General features: G+C 31.3%; 5 protein-coding genes across 5 annotated transcripts; 4 read left to right on the top strand and 1 right to left on the bottom strand.

Moving 5' to 3' along the window:
* Nucleotides 1–285: 285 nt before the first annotated feature.
* Nucleotides 286–3,298, top strand: HELRODRAFT_179585 (hypothetical protein; the record flags this gene model as incomplete). The annotated part of the gene is made up of 9 exons (XM_009028403.1): nucleotides 286–441; nucleotides 1,238–1,327; nucleotides 1,446–1,714; nucleotides 1,880–2,036; nucleotides 2,095–2,280; nucleotides 2,346–2,529; nucleotides 2,679–2,812; nucleotides 2,979–3,130; nucleotides 3,238–3,298. The coding sequence occupies 9 exons, from the start codon at nucleotides 286–288 to the stop codon at nucleotides 3,296–3,298; spliced, it is 1,389 nt and encodes a 462-aa protein (XP_009026651.1).
* A 303-nt stretch (nucleotides 3,299–3,601) lies between these two features.
* HELRODRAFT_179584 (hypothetical protein) lies at nucleotides 3,602–5,086 on the top strand (the record flags this gene model as incomplete). The annotated part of the gene is made up of 4 exons (XM_009028402.1): nucleotides 3,602–3,805; nucleotides 4,000–4,206; nucleotides 4,403–4,507; nucleotides 4,736–5,086. 4 exons carry the CDS (start codon nucleotides 3,602–3,604, stop codon nucleotides 5,084–5,086), a joined length of 867 nt encoding a protein of 288 aa, XP_009026650.1.
* A 478-nt stretch (nucleotides 5,087–5,564) lies between these two features.
* HELRODRAFT_193600 (hypothetical protein) lies at nucleotides 5,565–9,350 on the bottom strand. The gene is made up of 11 exons (XM_009028401.1): nucleotides 9,181–9,350; nucleotides 8,968–9,090; nucleotides 8,709–8,879; nucleotides 8,547–8,642; nucleotides 8,318–8,445; nucleotides 8,068–8,110; nucleotides 7,679–7,794; nucleotides 7,293–7,485; nucleotides 7,095–7,151; nucleotides 6,217–6,844; nucleotides 5,565–5,969 (listed from the first exon to the last, which is right to left on the bottom strand). Exons 1-10 carry the CDS (start codon nucleotides 9,322–9,324, stop codon nucleotides 6,734–6,736), a joined length of 1,182 nt encoding a protein of 393 aa, XP_009026649.1. The 5' UTR covers nucleotides 9,325–9,350; the 3' UTR covers nucleotides 5,565–5,969; nucleotides 6,217–6,733.
* Nucleotides 9,351–9,503: 153 nt separating this feature from the next.
* HELRODRAFT_185992 (hypothetical protein) lies at nucleotides 9,504–13,411 on the top strand. Its single transcript, XM_009028400.1, has 10 exons — nucleotides 9,504–9,557; nucleotides 9,955–10,174; nucleotides 10,420–10,493; nucleotides 10,931–11,145; nucleotides 11,344–11,534; nucleotides 11,624–11,759; nucleotides 12,061–12,310; nucleotides 12,633–12,685; nucleotides 12,942–13,010; nucleotides 13,302–13,411. Exons 2-10 carry the CDS (start codon nucleotides 9,966–9,968, stop codon nucleotides 13,302–13,304), a joined length of 1,200 nt encoding a protein of 399 aa, XP_009026648.1. The 5' UTR covers nucleotides 9,504–9,557; nucleotides 9,955–9,965; the 3' UTR covers nucleotides 13,305–13,411.
* Nucleotides 13,412–15,938: 2,527 nt separating this feature from the next.
* HELRODRAFT_193598 (hypothetical protein) lies at nucleotides 15,939–20,526 on the top strand. The gene is made up of 12 exons (XM_009028399.1): nucleotides 15,939–16,284; nucleotides 16,904–16,987; nucleotides 17,253–17,354; nucleotides 17,471–17,584; nucleotides 17,665–17,847; nucleotides 17,956–18,048; nucleotides 18,157–18,298; nucleotides 18,438–18,611; nucleotides 19,094–19,170; nucleotides 19,281–19,385; nucleotides 19,681–20,379; nucleotides 20,453–20,526. The coding sequence occupies exons 1-11, from the start codon at nucleotides 16,180–16,182 to the stop codon at nucleotides 19,783–19,785; spliced, it is 1,284 nt and encodes a 427-aa protein (XP_009026647.1). The 5' UTR covers nucleotides 15,939–16,179; the 3' UTR covers nucleotides 19,786–20,379; nucleotides 20,453–20,526.
* Nucleotides 20,527–20,967: the final 441 nt, after the last annotated feature.

The following is a 20,967-nucleotide window of genomic DNA, read 5'->3' as shown; positions in this document are numbered from 1 at the left end:
ATGCTTACATAGCAACCATCAATGAAGACATAACAAAACAACCAAACGCAACACAAACTAATTTATTGAAAACTAATACAATCATTCCAACTCACAAATTTGCAAATGAATTTTTAAAAATTTCAATTTATTCAATTTAAGTTTAAATTAAAGTGTAGAAAACCGCTTTGACGTGTAGAAAACTAGCAAAATCAAGCTATCCTGCTTATCATAAAATGTACTATAAATAAATAAATAAAATTATGTAATCAGTTTAACAAACACTAATTATACTAATTAAATAAAATGTCATACTGGGGATATCGTAATCCTACAAACAATGCCAGCCTACCTTACATCAACACTCCAAGGCTCGCCGAGAATGATGGCAGAAAATCTTCATTCGATCATTTCAAAAATGATCCTCTGTATTCCAAAGAGGCATTGGTTGAACAAACTCAGGTAAAATTTGATTTTATAGTGAATTATTATTATTATTATTAACAAACAACAAACTCAGGTAAAATTTGATTTTATAGTGAATTATTATTATTATTATTATTATTATTATTATTATTATTATTATTATTAATGCTATTTTTGGTTGTATTATTTATTTACTTAATAATTCATAACCCTTGGCTATAGTTTTTAGATCAACTGAAATCGTATAAAGATGAAATATCAAGAAGAGATAGAACAATGGGGTAATGTCATGTTAACGTGAAATTAGTTCTATATAACTGTCATGCTTATGTCATACTAATGGGATGTTGATGTCGTATTAATGTCATCACATTAATGTAATGTATCGCATGGCTTGCGTAGTTCTCTTCTCCAGTGGGTTTCAATCATGTCGTTATAATATCATGCCAATATTATGTTCATGTTATCTTGATGTTAAGATATTACCATATTAATGATACGCTAATGTAGTTTTGATGTCATTTTAGACTTTCGCTTTCAATTTATAAATGAAAAAAATTGATAATTTAAAATAAATTTTTCAAAAGGTTTCATACGCCTCCGCCGGTAATTAATTTTTTAATTTATTTTTTAGTTAACGATTGTTAATTTTAATTTATTGTGATTAATTACAGTTAAGTGATTAAGAATGATTTTCCATTTTTAATTGTAATTACTTACAACGAGCGTCCTGTATAAAAGCAGTTATTCGTGCGTGGGTTAATTAATATAATTTAATATAAATAATATAACTTAATATAAATACATCAAATAATATTACACAATAAACTAGAAAATAATGATTTTGAATAAATTTAAATCTTTCAAGAGATTTGATGCTACTGCCACGAAATACAGCAGAACGGATTACTCCATATCTCAGGTTATAATAATTATTATTTATTATTATTTGTTGCTATTATTATTCTTATTACTATAATTATTTTTTTATTATTTGTTGTAATTATTTTTATTATTATCCCAATCGTCGTAAACTTCAGGTAAGAGACCTCCAGATGCAACTAGACCAGAAAGAAGAGCGAATTCAGAGGTTGCAGCAAACAGTTGAGGCCTACAAAGAATCGGAAGAGCAAAATTTGTTGACGGTACAACAGCTAAAAAGACAACTCATGATGCTAGAAACTTCCACCGGAAATGCTTTAACCGGAAGTGTCCAGGCCGGTAATAACAGTGTCGTCATTATTAATAATCTTCAGAGAGAGGTGAAAGAGGGAATGCAGAGAATTATGGAGTTGGAATCTAGATTGAGGTGATGATGGTTTGGAGAATGAAAATGATGATGTTAGATGGTGATGTTGGATGATGATATTGGATGAAGGTATTGTTACGAGATTTTCAAAAAAAAAAGTTTCATCGAAAATGAGGAGAAAAATTGAATGAGAAAGTGTGATGAGTGTATTGTATTTTTCCACAGGACGCACATGGAAGAGAGAGAGAGGGCGGAACAAGAGAGAGAGACAGCAGAACAACAATTAAAACAACTGACCAACAGTCTCACTAACTCTCTTCTCTTGTTGGATGTGGCCGGGGGCGGGGCTTTATCTATGACCACAGAGAATATTATCGAGAAGGTTATGTCACAAACACACACAACACCACACACACACACACACACACACACACACACAGGTTAACGAAACAATGCAAGAAAATACAATCCTCAAAGGCAAACTGACAAACATGAAAAGTTTGCTGACCGGACTTGAAAATGAGCGCGAAGTTGACAGGCAGACGATAATGAGGCTGACCAATGATATCGAGAGGGGTCATCATTCCATTTCTAAAAATAACCTGGAGTTTGAAAATATCCGAGTGGTCAGAGTTCCATTTATTTTTTAATATAATTTTTCTTTATTCCACTATTTCATTCCATATTTTAGGAACGAGATACAGCCATAACAAAGCAGGAAGAATTAAAGAGAGAAGTGGATGTGTTAAGAGAGAGGCTGGATGTCAATCAAAAATCCTGGACGCAGATGAAGAGAGATATGGAGGAGTTGAGAGAGAGGAACAGTTTATTGGAGGCCGATAAGTTGAGAAGCAGTGTGCACTATAACACCGATGGTTAGCTTTTTATGTTAGGATTTTGTTTATCGAATTATCTAAACCAAAAGAGTAGAATTAAAAGTAGATGGACATTAAAATAGAGAAAAATAAACATGACATGATTAAAATGTGCGTCAACATAATGAATCTTTTTGAAAATATTCAAGGAATAAGATTTACAAAGTTTCGCGAAAACCTGGCTTCCATATTAACTGATGCTGATATCAATGTTGACCCTTACGAGGAATCCATTCTAGAACGTATAAAGAACATTCAAACGATTCTTAATGAAAAAAATTTAGTTGGTATTTTGTTTGTGTAATGTTGTGTAATTGTGTGCTATGTTCTGTAATTTAGTATAATGTTTTGTAACGTTATATAAATAGTACGTGTTAACTCACACACACACACATACACGCACCACACAAACACACACACACAAACAAACAAGCAAACAAACACAACAGCGTATCGACATGTTGGAGCGAAAACTAACAACCCTGGCAAACGAACTAGACCAGCAGTATCAGCAGTCGAAATTGGAGAGGAACAAAACGAAGCATACGCTCTGCGAGGTTGAAGACCTACAAGACCAATTGAAGAGAATTCAAACGAAGGAGTCTGTTAATCAGTTTATTGAAAATAATCATCACCATAAAGACTGCTCTGTTCTTGAATTGGTAGATAATAAAATTTTTTTAATATGAACCAGGGACTGATTTGCAGGTGTGGAAGCTCCCATCGACCCTGCACTAAATCCGACCCTGATATGAACCATATATACTAATCTAATTAAAAGTAGTCTATACTCTATATATATATTTATACCTATATATTTGTACCCTATATATATGATAGGGATATATAATGTTTATATAGCGCCAGTTTTTAATGTGTATTTATTTTTTAATGTTTTTATTTTACAACATCTTTTGATTTTCGTACGTATAATCGCACCGCTGGTGAGAAATTGTTGAATAAATAATATTACGATTAGTAATAATATATAATAATAATCGTTATTGTTGTTGTTGCTGTTGTTTTTCAGCAATTCAGACGTCTGCTAAGAAAAATCAGCGCATCCCTAATAATGACGTCATCGTCACCATCGCGATCGTTGCCGTACAACGATGACGTTTCCATGGAGATGATAGTTGACGACATAGTGATGAGAATCAATGATGTCATGAACAGAACGGCTGTTGGCGATGACGTCGATGATGATATCAAGAAAGCGCACATTAAAAATCTCCAAAAGAAAGTCAGATCTTTGAAAGAGCAGTTGATTTTGAAGGTTTGTGCCAGTAGCTATTTTGCTAGCAACATCTATTTCAAAAGTAGTAGTAGTAATAATATAACACTCTCAACAAGAGATTAACAAGTTAATACCGTAAATATCAATGTAAGAAACAATCATATCAATTTTTTAATAGCTGTAGCGAAGCGGTAACATAAATAGCTATCTCACCCTCTCCCTCTCTCTCTTAGGAAACTCAATCGGAGATGTTGAAAGAGAAAGTGAGAGTGATGGAAGACCGCATGATGCACCTGGAAATGAAACTGAGCAACGACGATGACGTCACTAGAAACGATAAATTGGCGAAGATAATTGAGAAGTACAGGATTGAATTGAATGAGGCCCACCTGGAGTTAAGGCAATTAAGGAGCAGAGTTGTAGAAACTACCAATTTGAAGGTAAGTAATTTGGCTGAGCTCGCCATTTGTTTTATTTTCTTTTAAATTTTTTTCTTCATTTTTATACGTTTGCTTAAAGTTACGATAATTAAAGCAGCTCAAGTTGAAAAACTGAATTTTCTTATATTCAATAAAGTATAGTTACAATTCAATAACAAAAAACATAACTTCATTGGATGTCTAACTTCTGAGCCAGACCGACAGCTTGGAGAGAGAGGAAGAGATAAAGAGATTGGAAATGAGGTTGCGCCAACAAGAGAACAGGAACAGGAAACAGCAGCAACAAATTGACGACAGATTGGTAGACAAACAGCAACTACAACAACTGGCTGACGAACTCCACGCAACCAAAACAACACTCGATGAAATAACGAAACAGCACAAACAGGCACGTAACAACCGCCTAACATTTTTTATTTTTTGCTACAATTTTTAATGTTTAAAAAAGGATTCAAACACTTGAACAAAAAATAAATGAAATCTTATGGTATGAAATTGATTAAATTTTATTTCTCAATGCCACCCTCAGTTGTTCGAGTTACGTCAGTTGCTCTCGAGAATGCTGGGCATTTCGTACGATACATCAGTAGCTGTTGACTTCGAGATCATATCTCGTTTGGAGAAGTTGATAGTGGCAACCTACAACAACCCGGAACTCATGAGCAACTCTTTTGTCATCGATCCCTCAAACTCTATTGGTCTAGCGGAAGAATTTAGGAGGGGTTATAACTCTGTGATGGACGAGCAACCAGCCAATCACCGGCCGAGGTCTTATAGAGTTGGTCACGTCAACTCGTCTGGCTATGGAAGAATGAATGAAGTTAAATCAAGGTCAAGGTCGTTGTCCCCACATAAAAAGATCGACCCTAATGTTTACTGACAGTTTATTTTTCTAGACGTGTTTCTTTTTAATATTCAAACTATTTAAATAAATTTGTAAGCTTAAGATAGCTGTAGATCATGTGAATGCATGTTTAATAAACATTTTTTAACAATACTTCATTGAGTGTTCGGCAACTATTAGTTTGTAGTAGCTAGGTTAACTACTGAACATGATCAGTGAAACCTTCCTCTGTCAAATATTTTCAAAACTTTTGTGATGCACATTTTAAATCATATAGTATGTTTTATATATACATGTGATAAACATATCTCGAACAGCATTCTCTTTCTATATATGTTAAAATAGTCAAAAGAATCTATTAAAAACCAAAGTAAATGGTGATCATAGACGAATATATATCATGCATATTGCAAATAATGTACAAATATAGCACGTAGGTATGCGTGGTATAATGCACGCGTATAAGATCGTATTTCTTGTATATTTCTAAACAAGCTCGAAGCGACGAACGTGCATCGAATGCCATTGCAAATGCAATTGCGTGCTAATTAATGTCAGATTGGATTGTTTGACGTTTTGTACCTACGTTCGCCGCATCAAAATAACAACGATGACAGGTGGAATGTAAATTTCACCATAGCAACTAATTTCTTTCTCCAATATTAATATAATATTCCTATCGAAATCTCAGCCGAGCTGGACAGTGTTAGCCTGCTTAATCTCAAGTTAGAATATAATATGGAAAACGTAACGCTGGTTGGGATATTTGTTTCGATTTTTACGGTCATCATCAGCGTGTTGTACAAGTATATTTCCAATAAACGTAAACTGCTCTACGAGAATAGTGGCATCAATAACGACAAACATTCCTCTGTGGCTTCTGAAGCAACGGACGCGAAGAATTCGTGGCCAACAGACAGTCAGTAATTTTCAATATGACACTGATGTTTTATCATTTATTTGCTGTACTTGTACATGTAAATGTCACGAAAATGCAATAATCAATTAATCGTTAATGTTGAACAAACTCAGCAATAACTATATAAACAACACCTTGTTATACACAAGTATTTAAATATATAACATAGTATGCTGTTTAACAGTAGTAGAATCTAAAACAATACGTGACGTATTCATCCCTTATGAATCTATTGTTATTCATGAAGGTGCCCTGACAATCAAGGAATCATCTGAAAGAGATGAAGATGGACGCACTAATGAAAACGACCCCACCAACGCTGATTCAAGCCTGGATCCAGTGGAATTCTGTAATCACATTCAGAGGGAAATAAAGAAAACTCAACACAAGGCCGCCCTAAAAAAAATTGAATCGACGATGACGAGAGAGCAGATGGAAGAGGAGCGCGCCATACAGAGGAAACAGTTGCAAGATATCTTCAACATGATGGTCCAACAGGAAGAATTCGGCGTTCAGTCAGTGGATGACATACAAGAACAAATGAAATTATACGTTTAATTAAACTTTCTCCATAACGTCGACATTATTCAAGTTGAAACAAATGTATGTAGTAGTATACACGCACCGCACACGCACGCAAATATATAACGATCCATAAAAATTGCAGCACTTGGGTTGAAAGATTTTTATTTTAAAAATTGTACATAAAATCACTCAATTTAAAAAAAATAAAACAGTAAAAAATTAAAAAATTGGGTTTCTGGCTAGCTGATAACTTTGTTAGGGTCATCAGATGTGAGATATTCGTACAATCTTCTTGATAGCTCTGGTCCAACTTTCCTCGTCGTTGCAGTCACGCCAGCACCTCGCCGTATCTTTCCATTTGAAATTATTGCGTTTTGTTGCGATTATTATTCATTCAAGATCGTGTTTCGTGTGTGATTGTATAAGTCGGCACTCCTATTTAGCTTATAATATATTTGCAACAAATACAAGAATTAATATCAATTTAATCAACATTGGTGATCTTATATTTTTGCTTAAGAATCTACACTTATTTAAATAAACTTGCAAACTGTTGAGGTAGTTGATTTATTTACATTTTGTAATGAAAGTTGAACGAACCAGAATGTTCTCAAGCAAATGCAGGCCCTCCTTCTCACTTCTGCATGATTTGTATGCCTTCAATAATCAAATAAGTTTTAGTCTGATTGATTTTAACCCGAATAAAACAATAATAAATTTAAAATTAAACATAGAATCATAATTAATCAAAACCATCAAAGTTATTTTTAAACGGTGTTAAAAATGTGAGAGAGTAACCAGCATGAGAGATACAGGGTTGGGGTACTGTTTCATGATTGCACTGGCGACGTTGGCACTGACATTTTTAAACGACATCAACATCATCCTCCACGTCTGTTCCACTCCAGAGCCGTCCGCGCCAATCTTCACGCACCCCTTCTTGCCCTCTATGAAGGTGTTCAAACTGTTCAACTGCTCGTATCTGCTGCGTCTGAATTAAAAAAAATAAATAAATCATTTTTTTTGCTGTATTTTTCGTTCCGAATTGCATTCACACATGTAGTATTAACGATGTGTGAAATCAGATTTAAAAAGGTCAGCAGTACCTTTTAAAAAGTTTAAACGAAAGATTATTTTCAAATGAACCAGGTTGAAATTGGTACATGTCTATCGTTGGAGCTTACTTGAAGGGACATTCGGCGATGGCTTTTGTGAAATTGAAAATCAATCTGGCAAACTCGTTTGCTGAATCGACTAGTTTGACGTGAATGTTGTATTTCAACTGCACATTTAATAGAGCCTTCGTTGTTGGGGTATTATATAATAGTAACACCTTAACTAATTAATACAAAAATACCCTATATATATATATATATATATATATATATATATATATATATATATATATATATATAACAATGACACTACCATAATTGCTGATATGGAAAAGTTAAAAAAGTACTATGTGAAAAAATATGTGGACGTTTTTCTAAATTATTTCAACAGCAGCCACGTCTGTTTTAAAATAAATTCGAGATTTGAAGTTGAAATTGTATTAATATTATTTAATCACCTCTTCCATGACTAAATGATTGATCGATTTTTTTCCTGCTTTCCTGAAATATTAAATGAAATTTAGAAAAAAATATTATTTTTTGTATAAATTGTTATAAAAACCAGTACAGAAAACCAGTATAATGATAAAAAATCTTGAGTTAAGCAGTGTAATGATGATAGATACAATAACATTATTGATAATGATACAAATGATGATGATGGTAAAACATGACAAACAGTTAAAGAAAAAAAAATTGATGATTTACTTATTGTAAGTTTCCCAATCTATAACAACAAATGTCAGGAAATGATTTGATCCCAACAGTTCCAAACAACTAAGAATGAAATTTTCAAAGCTCCTCTCTGATCTGTTTCTGTTGTTGGAAGGGACATTCTGAAAAAGTATCAAATATAGTATACCAACATAACTATGAGATTAAAAATAACCATAATATCTTGTAGTTAATTGTATGATATACGTTCCCAAATAATTACTTTAGCACTGAACGAAGAAATCATTGATGAGAATTCCTCAGTTGGAATGTAAACCAGAATTTGATTTTGCATAACATCTTTTTCTTCAGTTATAAACTAAAAAAAATAATCAACTTATGAAAAATAAAATTTGGTAGATAAAAACTAAAAAAACCAAACAACTTTTTTCTGATCGTTTTCAAAAGTGGATGTAACAGTTCTCCAGAACGTTATCATGTTAGGCATTATTTGCTGTAGCACTTCATGTTTGATTTCATTCTCGTCCAGAACTTTAACAGTTGATTGGCCACAACTCAAACTAACAAGGTTTTCATCAAGCAGAACTAGCATCAACTATTGATTAAAAACAATTTTATTGGTTCATTACACAAATTTGTATAAATATTATTTTTAAAAAATGAAAAAATTATTATAATTATACTTTCAGACATTCTCCTGGCTTCATGCTTTTGATTTCATTTTGTTGGATTTTCTTTTTGACCTTTTCATATTCTAACTTTTCCTTCTTCAATTGGCGTTCAATTTGCAGTTCTGTTCTTTTTCTCTGAAAATTATTAGAAAACAATGAAATATGATGCATGATAATAATCATGGTAAAGAACCAGATATCTCAATTTTTATTTGAAAATCTCACATTTTTAGGTGATGACATCTTCGGAACAGCTGATTCAATTATAACTACATCGTCATTTGCTGAGTTCGATTCGGAGGTTTCACCGGCCATATCTACGTCCGAGCTATCCGAGTAAAAATCATTTTTCAATTTAATTCGCTCCATTTCAAGAGAATTCAATTTAAAATTCCCACGAAATGCTTTAAAAACTTGCAACCAAAGTTAACTTTTAGTACGTAGTGACATATCGTTAAATAGCTTTGATTGGTCAAGAACTGACCTGATTATTAGGCTCCGCCTTTTAATTGCTTTTCCTCCATTGCTAAAATTCTAATAGGATTTTGGCTTGTTGTTGAGCATTTTATTGGGATTTTATTGTATTTTTATCGTTTTAAAACGTAAGTTTGCTTATTTTCCTCGCTTTATTAATTTTAAACGGCCGCCTCACTCTCTTACGTTCGTGAATGCATCAACTCTTCTCATCCGATCGACAAATGTTCTTAATTTGTTTGCAGCAGTGTGTTCTGTTATCACTACAAAAATTAATTAATTGAATTTCATTTATTTTACATCATGAAATAAAATTAGTTGGCTGCCATCATGAGAGGAAGGTAATGTCGTTCGAATTGGCCGCCATTCATATATCTTTTAATTTTTAAAATGGATTGCTAACTTCGTACAGTGCTAGAAATTCTTTATTCACACATGAGATGAGATGAGAATGAGATTCAATCTTGGCAATGATGGCAATCCATGTACTGACTGACTGAACACCCAACTTTTTCCAACAAACAGGACCCAGCAAGATGATGGACGATGGAATGGCGTATGGTATGCAGGGACAAATGATGTTACAACCCCAGAGTTATCCAGCAATCCATGGCAACCAGCAGGTGATGATGGAGTCGTGTGGAATGATGGGTGATGACATGGGAGGGGGCAAGAGGGCCATTGGGGACATCTTACAACAAATTATGAACATTACAGATCAGTCCCTAGATGAGGCCCAAGCAAGGTTTCTTATTTGAATGATTGATTGAGACATTTCTCTAATAAAATTGATTATTTAATGGTTGAATAAACTAGAAAATTAATTGAGTATGTGATTTAGATTTTAGTTGAACATGAACATTGGTTTAATTGATTAATTAATTAATTAATTGATTGATTGATAAAGTAATTATAGTTAAGTTATTTAATAAATAATCACTAATTGATTGGTTAATTGATTCATCATATTTATTGATTTCTTACTTACAGGAAGCACACTTTAAATTGCCACAGAATGAAGCCAGCATTATTTCAAATACTTTGTGAAATTAAAGAGAAGACAGGTGAGTATGAATGAATGAATGAGTGAGTAAATGAATTAATGAATAACTGAATGATTCTCTTCACACCTGTATATGCACCATAAAACAATTAACTAATTATCTCTTCAAACTCCACTTCCAATCACTTCTATTTTATTTGCTTGTCTACAATCTACCTACATGTATGTAGACTATATACTATGTATTCATATTTTTAGGGGCTTGTTGTTTGTATTTTCATGTATTTGTTTGATTGCATACATGTATTTGACTGTATTCTGAGTGGATGTTATAAACTGGTGCATTATATTAACTGGCTTCTATACATCAACTGTTTAATACCATTTAGTTGTTATGAAAATTTAATGTTTGTTTGTAGCAAGTTGGCTTCCAATTTCACAAAAGCAAAATTTTTGATATTCTAACTAAACACAAATCTCCATTACAACATTCAACAGTGTTAAGTATTCGCAACTGTCAAGATGATGATCCACCCGATGCCCAGCTGATGAGGCTGGACAACATGTTGATAGCTGAAGGGGTGGCAGGCCCTGAGAAGGTGGGGGGTAGCATGGTGGCCCCCTCTGAGAATGCCATAGAACATGCAGACTACAGAGCAAAGTTAATTCAGATAAGGCAGATTTACAACTCAGAGCTCGAAAAATATGAACAGGTTGGTATTGTGAGGAGTTGCTTTATTACTTGTTTTATTATACACTTGGTGTACATTTTTTTTTTGAAAGAATATAGTTCCAACCTATTATATATGCTGTTTTATTTTGGTTTATTAGTTGTGCTTCAAGATAATATATTTGTTGTTTAGTCCAAGCATGACTTGAATCATTTTTACATTAACCTGTTGGATGGGCAGGCCTGCAGTGAGTTCACAAGCCACGTTGTCAACCTTCTACACGAGCAGAGTCGCACTCGACCAATAGCCCCAAAGGAGATAGATCGAATGGTGAGCATCATCCGCAAGAAGTTCACGGCCATCGAGTTGCAGTTGAAGCAGAGCACATGTGAGGCAGTCATGATACTGAGGTCCAGGTTCCTAGATGCAAGGTTGGTCTTCTGGTGTGGTTGTGGTGATGCTTGTTGCTTGCTGGTTAATTGTTTCTAATTATAAAATTTCTTGTGAAACATTTTTTCAGACGGAAACGACGGAACTTCAGCAAGCAAGCGACGGAGATGCTAAATGAATATTTCTACTCGCACCTCAGTAATCCATATCCAAGTGAGGAGGCCAAGGAAGAGCTTGCCAGGAAGTGTGGCATCACTGTTTCACAAGTTTGTTTCTCTCTGTCTATCCGTCTGTCTGTCTCTCTCTCTCCGTCTGTCTGTCTGTCTCTCTCTCCGTCTGTCTGTCTTTCTCTTCGTCTGTCTGTGTGTGGTGTATGTAGAAGATGTGATAAGATCTGAAGAATAGTTAACTAATTGGGTGACTGATTAGTGAGTGGATTTTTTGTGTATGAATGGATAACTTGTCTTTTAGTTTTATTGATGACGGTTTTGGTTTTATTTAAAAAAATATATTTTTAAATTAAGTTCATTAAATCATTTTTGACATTGACTCACACAACTAAACCAGGTCTCAAATTGGTTTGGAAATAAAAGGATTCGTTTCAAGAAAAATGTCGGGAAGGGTCAAGAAGAAGCCAACATGTACAACGCAAAGATGGCTGGCAGTGGCACGAACAACAATGGCAGCAGCAACAACGCCAACAGCAACTACAATAGCAACAATTTCAACAACAACAGCAGTGACTCCAAATCACCTATGCTGCCTAAGTTGGAGTCAGCTGATAGTCAGTGCTTAAGTGACAGCCAAGAGTCATGGGGTGGGATTTTTTTTGTCGTGGTCCGCTGTTTTTGTTGTATTTGCATCGTTTGAATTAATGTAAGTGTTAGTAGTGTTGGTGTTTGTGATGCTGTTAATGTTGATGTTAACAGTTCCTTACATGTTATTCGTTTTAATGTTGTAATTTTTAAAAAAATGTTGTTTCATTAATGAAATATTTAATTTAATAGTATAATATTTGTATTATTTTACTATTGTTATATGAATCTAATTATAATTACAATATATATATAATTGTAATTTATATATAATACATACGCAGATATAATTATTTTACTATAAAATGATTCAAACCATTGCAGGCACACCAGCGTACAGCATGCCAACAAGACCTGACTTGTACATGTCTATGAATGTCAGTAGTTTGGTGCCTCATAATATTTCTTCTTTTCATCATTTTTATATTATAATAATTTTATTTTAAATTATGATTTCATATCTATCTATCTACCTATCTATCTGTCTGTCTGTCTATCTATCTACCTATCTATCTATCTATCTATCTATCTATCTATCTATCTATCTATCTATCTATCTATCTATCTATCTATCTATGTATCTATCCTTTTTTATATCCTTTTATCTATCTATCTTTCTACCTGTCCATGCAGCCAAACATGGGGTACACAGATATATTACCAACGTCGACATCTAACATGTACGATCCACACATACGTCAGGTGCAATGTTATTAATCAATATTATTAATATTATAATATATTATTATATATTATAATTATAATAATCAAAATAGCTGTTATAATAAAATATAATGAATATTAATGTTGCTAGTGGTGACGAAATTTTGTCAGCAAAAAGGGCCTTATCGGATATATCCATCTGTCATTAAGCTAACATTACATACATAGATACCTTTCTCTTTATCAGGCTTCTATTTTCTATTTATCATTTAATTAATTAATTAGCTAATTAATTAAATGATCTTTTAACCAATTAACTTATTTTAACAGTGAGAAAAGTTGTTGAGAGGATGATGACGATCATGAGGATGATGAAGATGATGATTACCTATTTATACATACATTCATACATACATTCATATATATATATATATATATATATATATATATATACCAATAAAAAAAGTAATGCTACACTAAATCGTGAATAAGTTTATCGTTTGATATTGATTTGCTTTTGTTTTATTTCTTTGTTTCTATTTTCGTCACCATTCCATTCATCTAGTCTCTTGTTTTTTTTGTTTTGTTTTTTTTTTTTAAATTTGTTTCGTCTTTTATTGATATATTAGGTATATTTTCATGATTGATCATTTTACATTTACAGTTTTTTCGTTTTTCTTTCTTCTTTTTTTCTGTTTAGTTTATTTTAACAAAATTTTCATTTTTTATCAATGGTTACTACTGCATTCAGATAAATTGTATTATTATTTAGTATTTTTTAAATTATTTATAATAATATTATTGCTATGTTATCGTTATGGTTCTTTCAATCTTACTTTGAATATCAAGATTTAACAACACAGAAACGTAACGGTCAGAGCAGTATTCTACGGTTATGTCTATTTATTTTCAGCTTTTTTGTGCAAAATCATTTAGTTTTATTTTTATTATTCAATTATTATTATTGTTACTGTTTGTATTTTTCTTTGTTGAGAGAAATATTGTTATATTTTGGCAAAATTGACGATAAAGATGCTAGGATTAGTATTGTCTATGATTTGTTTCATTTTGTATTTTTCAAAAATGTTGTGGTTATCGTCAAATTTCATTATAACATAATTCGTATTGATTTAAGTTTGATATCTTTCAATTAAAATTATTCATTTTTATTTATTTTATTACCTAAATCACTCACTTTATTGTTTGTTTTTAATTTTCAACTGCAGTTTTCTGGTTCATTCGCATGCATCTTTATCTAGTTTATATGGTTTTCTGGTTCATTTGCATGCTGGGATAATGTGTCACATTCCTACAACACCAAAATCTTCATGCAGGCTGTTAGATATGTATTATTTTCTCTTCAGTTCATGATTTTTTTCAAGTTTTTAATTGGTTTTTTTTTTATTACTTTCAATTTAATTTTCGTTTTGTTTGTAGTGTCCTTCCATCCAATCGCATTCTATCAGTTCTTTTTTCATTTTTGTTTCCTATTTATTTATTTGTTTATTTATTCATTTATTTGTTTGTTTGATTTATGTATCATTCAATCAATCTTGTAATTAATTTTTTCTTTCTACGTACGTTAAGTATGTATACTTTTTTAATTTTCGTTTTTCCTTAGTTTCGATTCCGCTTCTTAGGTTCATTTGAATTGTTCTAGTCATTATACTTGGTTGTGTATTTTATTTTTCGATTCCAAGTAAGTCACAAAATTATATTTTTAATTATTTTTATTTACGAATATGAAAAAGTCTTATTTTTTTAAATTCTCACTTTCAGAGGCCAATTTTTATTATCATACTTTATTTTATCATATTTGAGTAACTTTTGTTATCATCGGTCTAATCATTAATCTTATTTTGTATAATCTTGAATCATTCCGAGAACAGTTCAAGATGTATATGGTGCTTTTTATATAACGTTTGCATTGTGACATTTATATTCCAACAAATGATTGAATTATGATATATGGATTTTGTTTAAATGTATGTTTATTTGCCACAAATTTGTATATGTGTTGTTGTCGCGTTTTGGTTGAAATATTTTAGATTCTTCAGTTTTATTTCATAGATTTGTTCTTTCATTAATTATCAAATTTTTGTATCGTCGACTAGATGTAATTAATTTATTTATCGTCATCATGTCTGTCTGTTTTGTGATATGTAATTTTTATTTTCGAATTTGATTACGTTTGAACGTTGGAAAGATAACTGACGATGTAATGTAATAGTAATGAATCAATGTTTTAGATTAGCGGGCGTTTAAAAATACGTAGAACCTGTATTGAATTTAATTACCGTTTTCTGTTCTATCGTGATTGTAAGCTTTTAAATCGATCGATTGAAATGTTATCTCCAGTTTAGTTTTATCTTCGAATGCCTTCCCATTTGAAAAATATATGGTCAAACATTTTTATCTGTAGGTAGACAAGGGGTTATGAAACTGAAATACACATACACATTCGATAGTATGTAGTCATTACACTTTGAACCATTCACTTGTTAGGAATTCGTTAGCGTTCTCGAAGTTAAATACTATGTTAATTAGAACACGCAAGCTGTTATTGCCTAGACAGGCATAAATTAGAGTCATTGAACTTAGTTGCTACGTTTGATCTGCAGTGTTTTGCAATATAAAATTTAGAAGATTTTGAGCAATGCAAGGATGAGCATATATTTGTCAAGGATATGTATAACTATATATATATAAAGGGAGAACATTAGCATGCATACCATTACACATATGTATATATACGGTGAAAATAAAAGTTTACAAAAAATTGAGTTTATAAAAAAATTTTAAGGTGATATTTTATAGAAAATAAACAAAAAAAAAGTTGTCTCGAAAAAGAATACTAATGATAAAGTTTTACTCAGAAAAAATCTACTTTAAGGTGCTTGCAAGACTCAATGAAAAAGAAAATATCAAATAGAGAAATGTTGCTAAGCTAGCAGACACACTGAAACACTACAATGTAGAAGTGTATTGTGAGTAGGACGTTGTGTGGAGCGTAACATTTCATGCCCTAAATCATGAGATATGTCTTTATACCTTTAATTTTTATATTCTAATATTCGTCCTTCATTTTAAATTATATTTTTTCTTTTTTAATTCTAATTTGCTTCGTTTTTGGGCTTGGCCTTTTGAAGCTTCGTTTTTGTCCTGTTAAAATAATTTTTTATTTGTTTGTTTGGAAGTGTTTTAAAAAATGACTTCGCCTGTTTCTCACGCTGTTAGTTCTTCTAGTAAAAGAAGAAGTACTGGAAACCAGCTTTCTGTCGAAGATAATGCTCTGGACGTCATCTCAAAAGAGGTACCTTTTCCTTTTTGTTTAAGACTTAATTAAATTAAACTTTAATAATTAAGTTTAATTAAGAAGTAAATAAGCCATTTTTTATTTCAAATTTTAAGTTTGGCAATCCATTTCACTTCATAATTATAATAGTTTAAAATTAAAATTTCTCTTGATTTCTCATTATTGGGATTGGCCTTGACTACTCACTATTGAGTTACCTTGGTTTCCTTAGAATTGGTCTTGCTCTTACTCCTGGGTTGTCTTGGCTCTTTCTTAAAAAAACTTAGCTAACTAATTAATATACCTAATTTATAATTTCTGCTTAAGTTAGTTGTTTTATTTTTCTTGCTAAATCTAACTAGTTTTTTAGAGCTAGTTAATTCATTTTAATTTCTCTATTTGGTTGAGAACCTGAAAACAGTTAACAGTTATCAAAATAGATAGCTTTTAATAATTTTAATCTAACCTCAATAATAGTTAATGAATCTCAATAATAAAAGTTAATGTTCATATTTGTTAATTTTCAGTCACCAACATTCTAATTTATTTTAGCTATATTTATTTAGCAAATAAATACTAAATGACTTGATTAATAAGCCAAGTGACTTTACTATTGTTATAAAATTTTCAAAATTAGGCAGACACGAGGGATGAAAAGTCCAGTGCAGTGCTGGCTGAAGCCAGAAAGTTAAGACTGGATGAAAGAGAGAAACACAAGAAGGTAATAAATTTTTTGTCTAAAGTCTTTTGCAAATTTTAGCATTTTTCTAAGTCTAACTACGTTGCTATTTAAATGTAATGAACATTATTTTGAGTCTAATATTAGTAATGCATGTAGTTAAGAATGTGAAATTTTGCCCAAATTGTTTATTAAGGCATTTGAGTTTGTTGTGGTAAGAGAAACATTTTATTGCATTTTATTCTTATTTATTCTACTTAATTTCTGTTAATTTATTTATTTATTTTATTTTATTTATTAAAAACAGGAGAATGAAGATGTCGATGAAGATGATGATGAGGAGAGTACTGAAAATAGCAAACAGTCTGCTGATAATACTGCAAATATTGAGAATATTCCTGCTTCTAAAGTGAGTTCACATACAAAATGAATAAAATTTTCATAAAAATTTGGAATTTTTTTTAAAAAACTTCCTTCCTGCCAAAATTGATATATTATCTTTATGAATTTCACTTATATTTTCAGGTGCCTACAACAGCAACAACAACAACGTCGACGACATCCACAACAAGCCAGCCAATCACAAGAATGCATTCAACTACAGATAGTCGGCCAGTCCTTGAGCACTCATCCAGCAGAGTTTGTTCCTATTTCATTATTTTTATCATTATTATAACAGTAGCATTAATAAATAACAATAACAATAATACTAACAACAACAACAGGACACAACTGGCTCTGCTGATCTGATGGAAAAGTACAAGAAAGTTTTACTCTCGAATGCCCAGTTGGACAACGAGAAGCGAGCCTTGAAGTACGAAGTAGATCTCCTCAAAGATAGAATGTGTGATGTCGAGGAGAGTAACCTGGAAACTAAAAGGAGTCTTCGTATCTCTAATAAGGTCTGGAGATTTTTCAAAAAAGATCTTGGTTTTTTTTTATTGTTATCATTATTAATGTTTATTATTATTATGATGTTATTATTAATTATTAATTAATTATTTTTGAAGGAGAAAGATGCGTTATTAGATCAATTGAGGGCTTTGGAATCAAAATGCCAGAAGCTGACTGTAGATTTGATACAGAGGGATCACCTAATCAAGGTTAAATCCTTAATTATTTAATTAATTAATTAAAATAATAATTATCATTATTATTATGTTTATTATTGTTGTTGTTGTTACTGATTTAAAAACAATTTCCAACCTAAGACGAGTGGTCTGGCTCTTGTCACTACAGACAACACCTATACTGCACCCGAAGACTCCGAATATACGAGTGGTAGCAACATGTCGTCTGCAATTCTCACTGCTGAACATCTGGAAATACTGGCCGACTATACTGGCTCATTAGGTTGGTCTTGTTAGTTAGGGCTTAGAGAGGGGCGGGGGTGTGCTATAATATGAGTCTACTTTTAAAATATAGCTAATGGAGGACTGGATGTGGTTATACATTAAGTTAAAGTTTAATAATTTTATACAAACTATTAAAGGTGATCGATTGAAAAAGTTATTTGATGAAAGAAACGAGATTTTAGAGGAGAAGGAAAAAATTTCCAAAGAATTGTCAGAGCTGAAATCAAACAGCAGTAATCTGCTACAGCAACAACAGACCAGCTCGTTTTCAACCATAGCTTCACCTGTTTTTGATGGCATTGTATTTGATGGTTGGCTGGTTTCTAACTATGTTGATGTTATTGTGTTTTGATTTTGTGTTTTTTGATGTCTTTTGTTGACGTTGTTGATGTGCTTTTTGTTTTGGATTCCTTGTTATTGCTACTGATATATTGTTGGTTTATTTTACCAAGGAATATGAATTTTGTTTTGCTTGGTTTTTCAATTTTTTCTATTTTCTTACTAATATTGTAGATTTTGCCAATGTTGTCTGTTGTTTTTTATTCAGAATTGTTCGTATTATATCATCATTATTCTTACAAGTTATCACCATTATTGTCATCACCATAACCATTTTTAACCATTTTTTTGTATCATCTTCACTCATCATCGTCACCACCGTTATAAATGTTTCTATCAATACAGTCACCATCTTCTTCATTATCGTCGTTTTCTTCTTCATCATCGTTATATTCATCGTAATCATCATTGCTGTCACTTCCAACATCATCATCATCCTCCTCATCATCATCAGACGCCCATAAGAACTTCACCGAGATTAAGTTAAAGTTGAAGAAAGCTGAACAAGAGATAACCACACTTCAGGGAAATGTTAGCTTAGTATAATTATTATGATTATAATAATAAATAATAATAATTATTATTATTGTGGTTGTTGTTATTATTATTACTAAAAAATGGCGCTATGTAAATTTGACTAGGTGACTAGGTTGGAAACCCAGCTCACTCGATATAAATCCTTGTCTGAGAATCTTGAGAAATCGGAGGAAGAGTTGAAAGTAGAAAAGAGGAAACTCCAGCTGGAGGTGTGTGTGTATTTGTTTGTCTGTGTGTGTGTCTGTCTGTGCCTGTGTGTGTGTGAACGACTGTATATATATGTGCGTGTATGTGTATATGTGTAAATTCTCTTTTTAAAAGTTAAAGTTTGATGAAACTTTTTTTAAATACGCACCAACCAACTTCACACTTTATCATGGGCCAATGTGTTAACTTAAATTTTTATATCTATTCATTAATTTTAATAAAATTGTATTCAAAGCCTGCAATAATATTAATATTATTATTTTTTATAATTTTTTTATTATTTTTTTAAATTTTCAGGCCAGAATGTTGACGAGTAAATTAGAAGAGCTAGAATCTAAAAATAACTCGCTTACCAAAAGACTTGAAAAATTAAAAAACAAAAATTTAACTGAAAATAATTAATGCTGTGAGAGTGAATGAATGAACGGATAGATCGATAAGTGAATGGATGAGCGAATAGATGAATGAATTAATGACTAAATGAATGTATGTATGAATGATCGTCTGATTTGCTGAGCGTGACCGAGTTATTAACTCGTTGTCTGATCAATTAATTGATATGATTTGATATAATATTTAATAGCTAATTATTATCAATTTTATTATTATTTAAATAATTTCTTCGTCCAAACATTATTTTTTGTTGTTTAGTTCATTATTACTTTTGTATCCTTATCACTGTCCTCTGATTTTTATTTTGGCTGTTTCAATTTTTTAATGATCGATTCAAATTGTAATTAAACGACGTTTTCTCTCGCTCTCTTACTCTTTCTCTCTCTCTTTCTCTCTCTCTCTCTCCTTCTTTCTTAAGATACCCATCATTCCAGATAAACACATTCACAATAGTTGTATTAAAAAAAGTGTTTGTGTGTGGTGATTTATTATTTTATATCTCTTTGAATATAGCAGTATGTATGTAGGGCATAATTCAATATAATTACTTTATCATTATTATCATTGTTATAATAATTATTATATAATAATAATTATTATTATATAATAATAATAATTATTATATAATAATAATAATTATTATATAATAATAATATTATATAATAATAATAATTATTATTACACGCAGAAATGTTTTTTATGATTTCACTTAATTACTGTTTGGTCTAATTGTAGTAAAAATTATGTTACCACAATATGGCATATTCAATGTGTGTGTGCGTGTGTGTGAGTGGTGTGTGTGTATTTGTTCGTGTGGCTCTTGCAATTCAATTTAATAATCACATGAATTGTGAACTTTATTATATAATATGCAGAAAAAAAATGTTTATCCTACTCAAGTGCACGGCAATCCTTAATTTATTTTTCTTAATCTTTACAACTAAAAATTAAACGAATGATGGTTTTTTTTGCTCATGTATTTTTCATAAATATAAAATGTTATCTTGATTTCTGCTGTAAATTATCATCTTTGTAGCATAAAATTATTATTTCTAAATTGTTATAAGTAATATTAACGTTATTGTGGTAAGTAGCATAGATAAAATGAATTTTTTTCGTACTAAGAATAATTAATAATGCTAATTTTATTATTGATTTTTCGCTTGTTTGTTTGCCATATTTTTTTTACCG

The sequence above is a fragment of the Helobdella robusta genome (assembly GCF_000326865.2).
Source record: "Helobdella robusta unplaced genomic scaffold HELROscaffold_55, whole genome shotgun sequence".
NCBI classification, from domain to species: Eukaryota; Metazoa; Annelida; class Clitellata; order Rhynchobdellida; family Glossiphoniidae; genus Helobdella; species Helobdella robusta.
The sequence above is the reverse complement of the archived record's forward strand: the minus strand, read 5'-3'. Positions and strand labels throughout refer to the sequence as shown.

Coding starts and splice junctions, on each gene's coding strand:
- HELRODRAFT_193600 (XM_009028401.1), bottom strand. CDS start 9,324: ATGGAGCGAATTAAATTGAAAAATGATTTTTACTCGGATAGCTCGGAC. Junction 8,446..8,546: donor TTTCTTCGTTCAGTGCTAAA/GTAATTATTTGG, acceptor ATACTTTTTCAG/AATGTCCCTTCCAACAACAG. Junction 7,152..7,292: donor ACCCTGTATCTCTCATGCTG/GTTACTCTCTCA, acceptor TGATTATTGAAG/GCATACAAATCATGCAGAAG.
- HELRODRAFT_193598 (XM_009028399.1), top strand. CDS start 16,180: ATGACTTCGCCTGTTTCTCACGCTGTTAGTTCTTCTAGTAAAAGAAGA. Junction 16,988..17,252: donor AAAGAGAGAAACACAAGAAG/GTAATAAATTTT, acceptor TATTAAAAACAG/GAGAATGAAGATGTCGATGA. Junction 17,848..17,955: donor GTCTTCGTATCTCTAATAAG/GTCTGGAGATTT, acceptor TTATTTTTGAAG/GAGAAAGATGCGTTATTAGA.
- HELRODRAFT_185992 (XM_009028400.1), top strand. CDS start 9,966: ATGATGGACGATGGAATGGCGTATGGTATGCAGGGACAAATGATGTTA. Junction 10,175..10,419: donor CTAGATGAGGCCCAAGCAAG/GTTTCTTATTTG, acceptor TCTTACTTACAG/GAAGCACACTTTAAATTGCC. Junction 12,311..12,632: donor TGACAGCCAAGAGTCATGGG/GTGGGATTTTTT, acceptor AAACCATTGCAG/GCACACCAGCGTACAGCATG.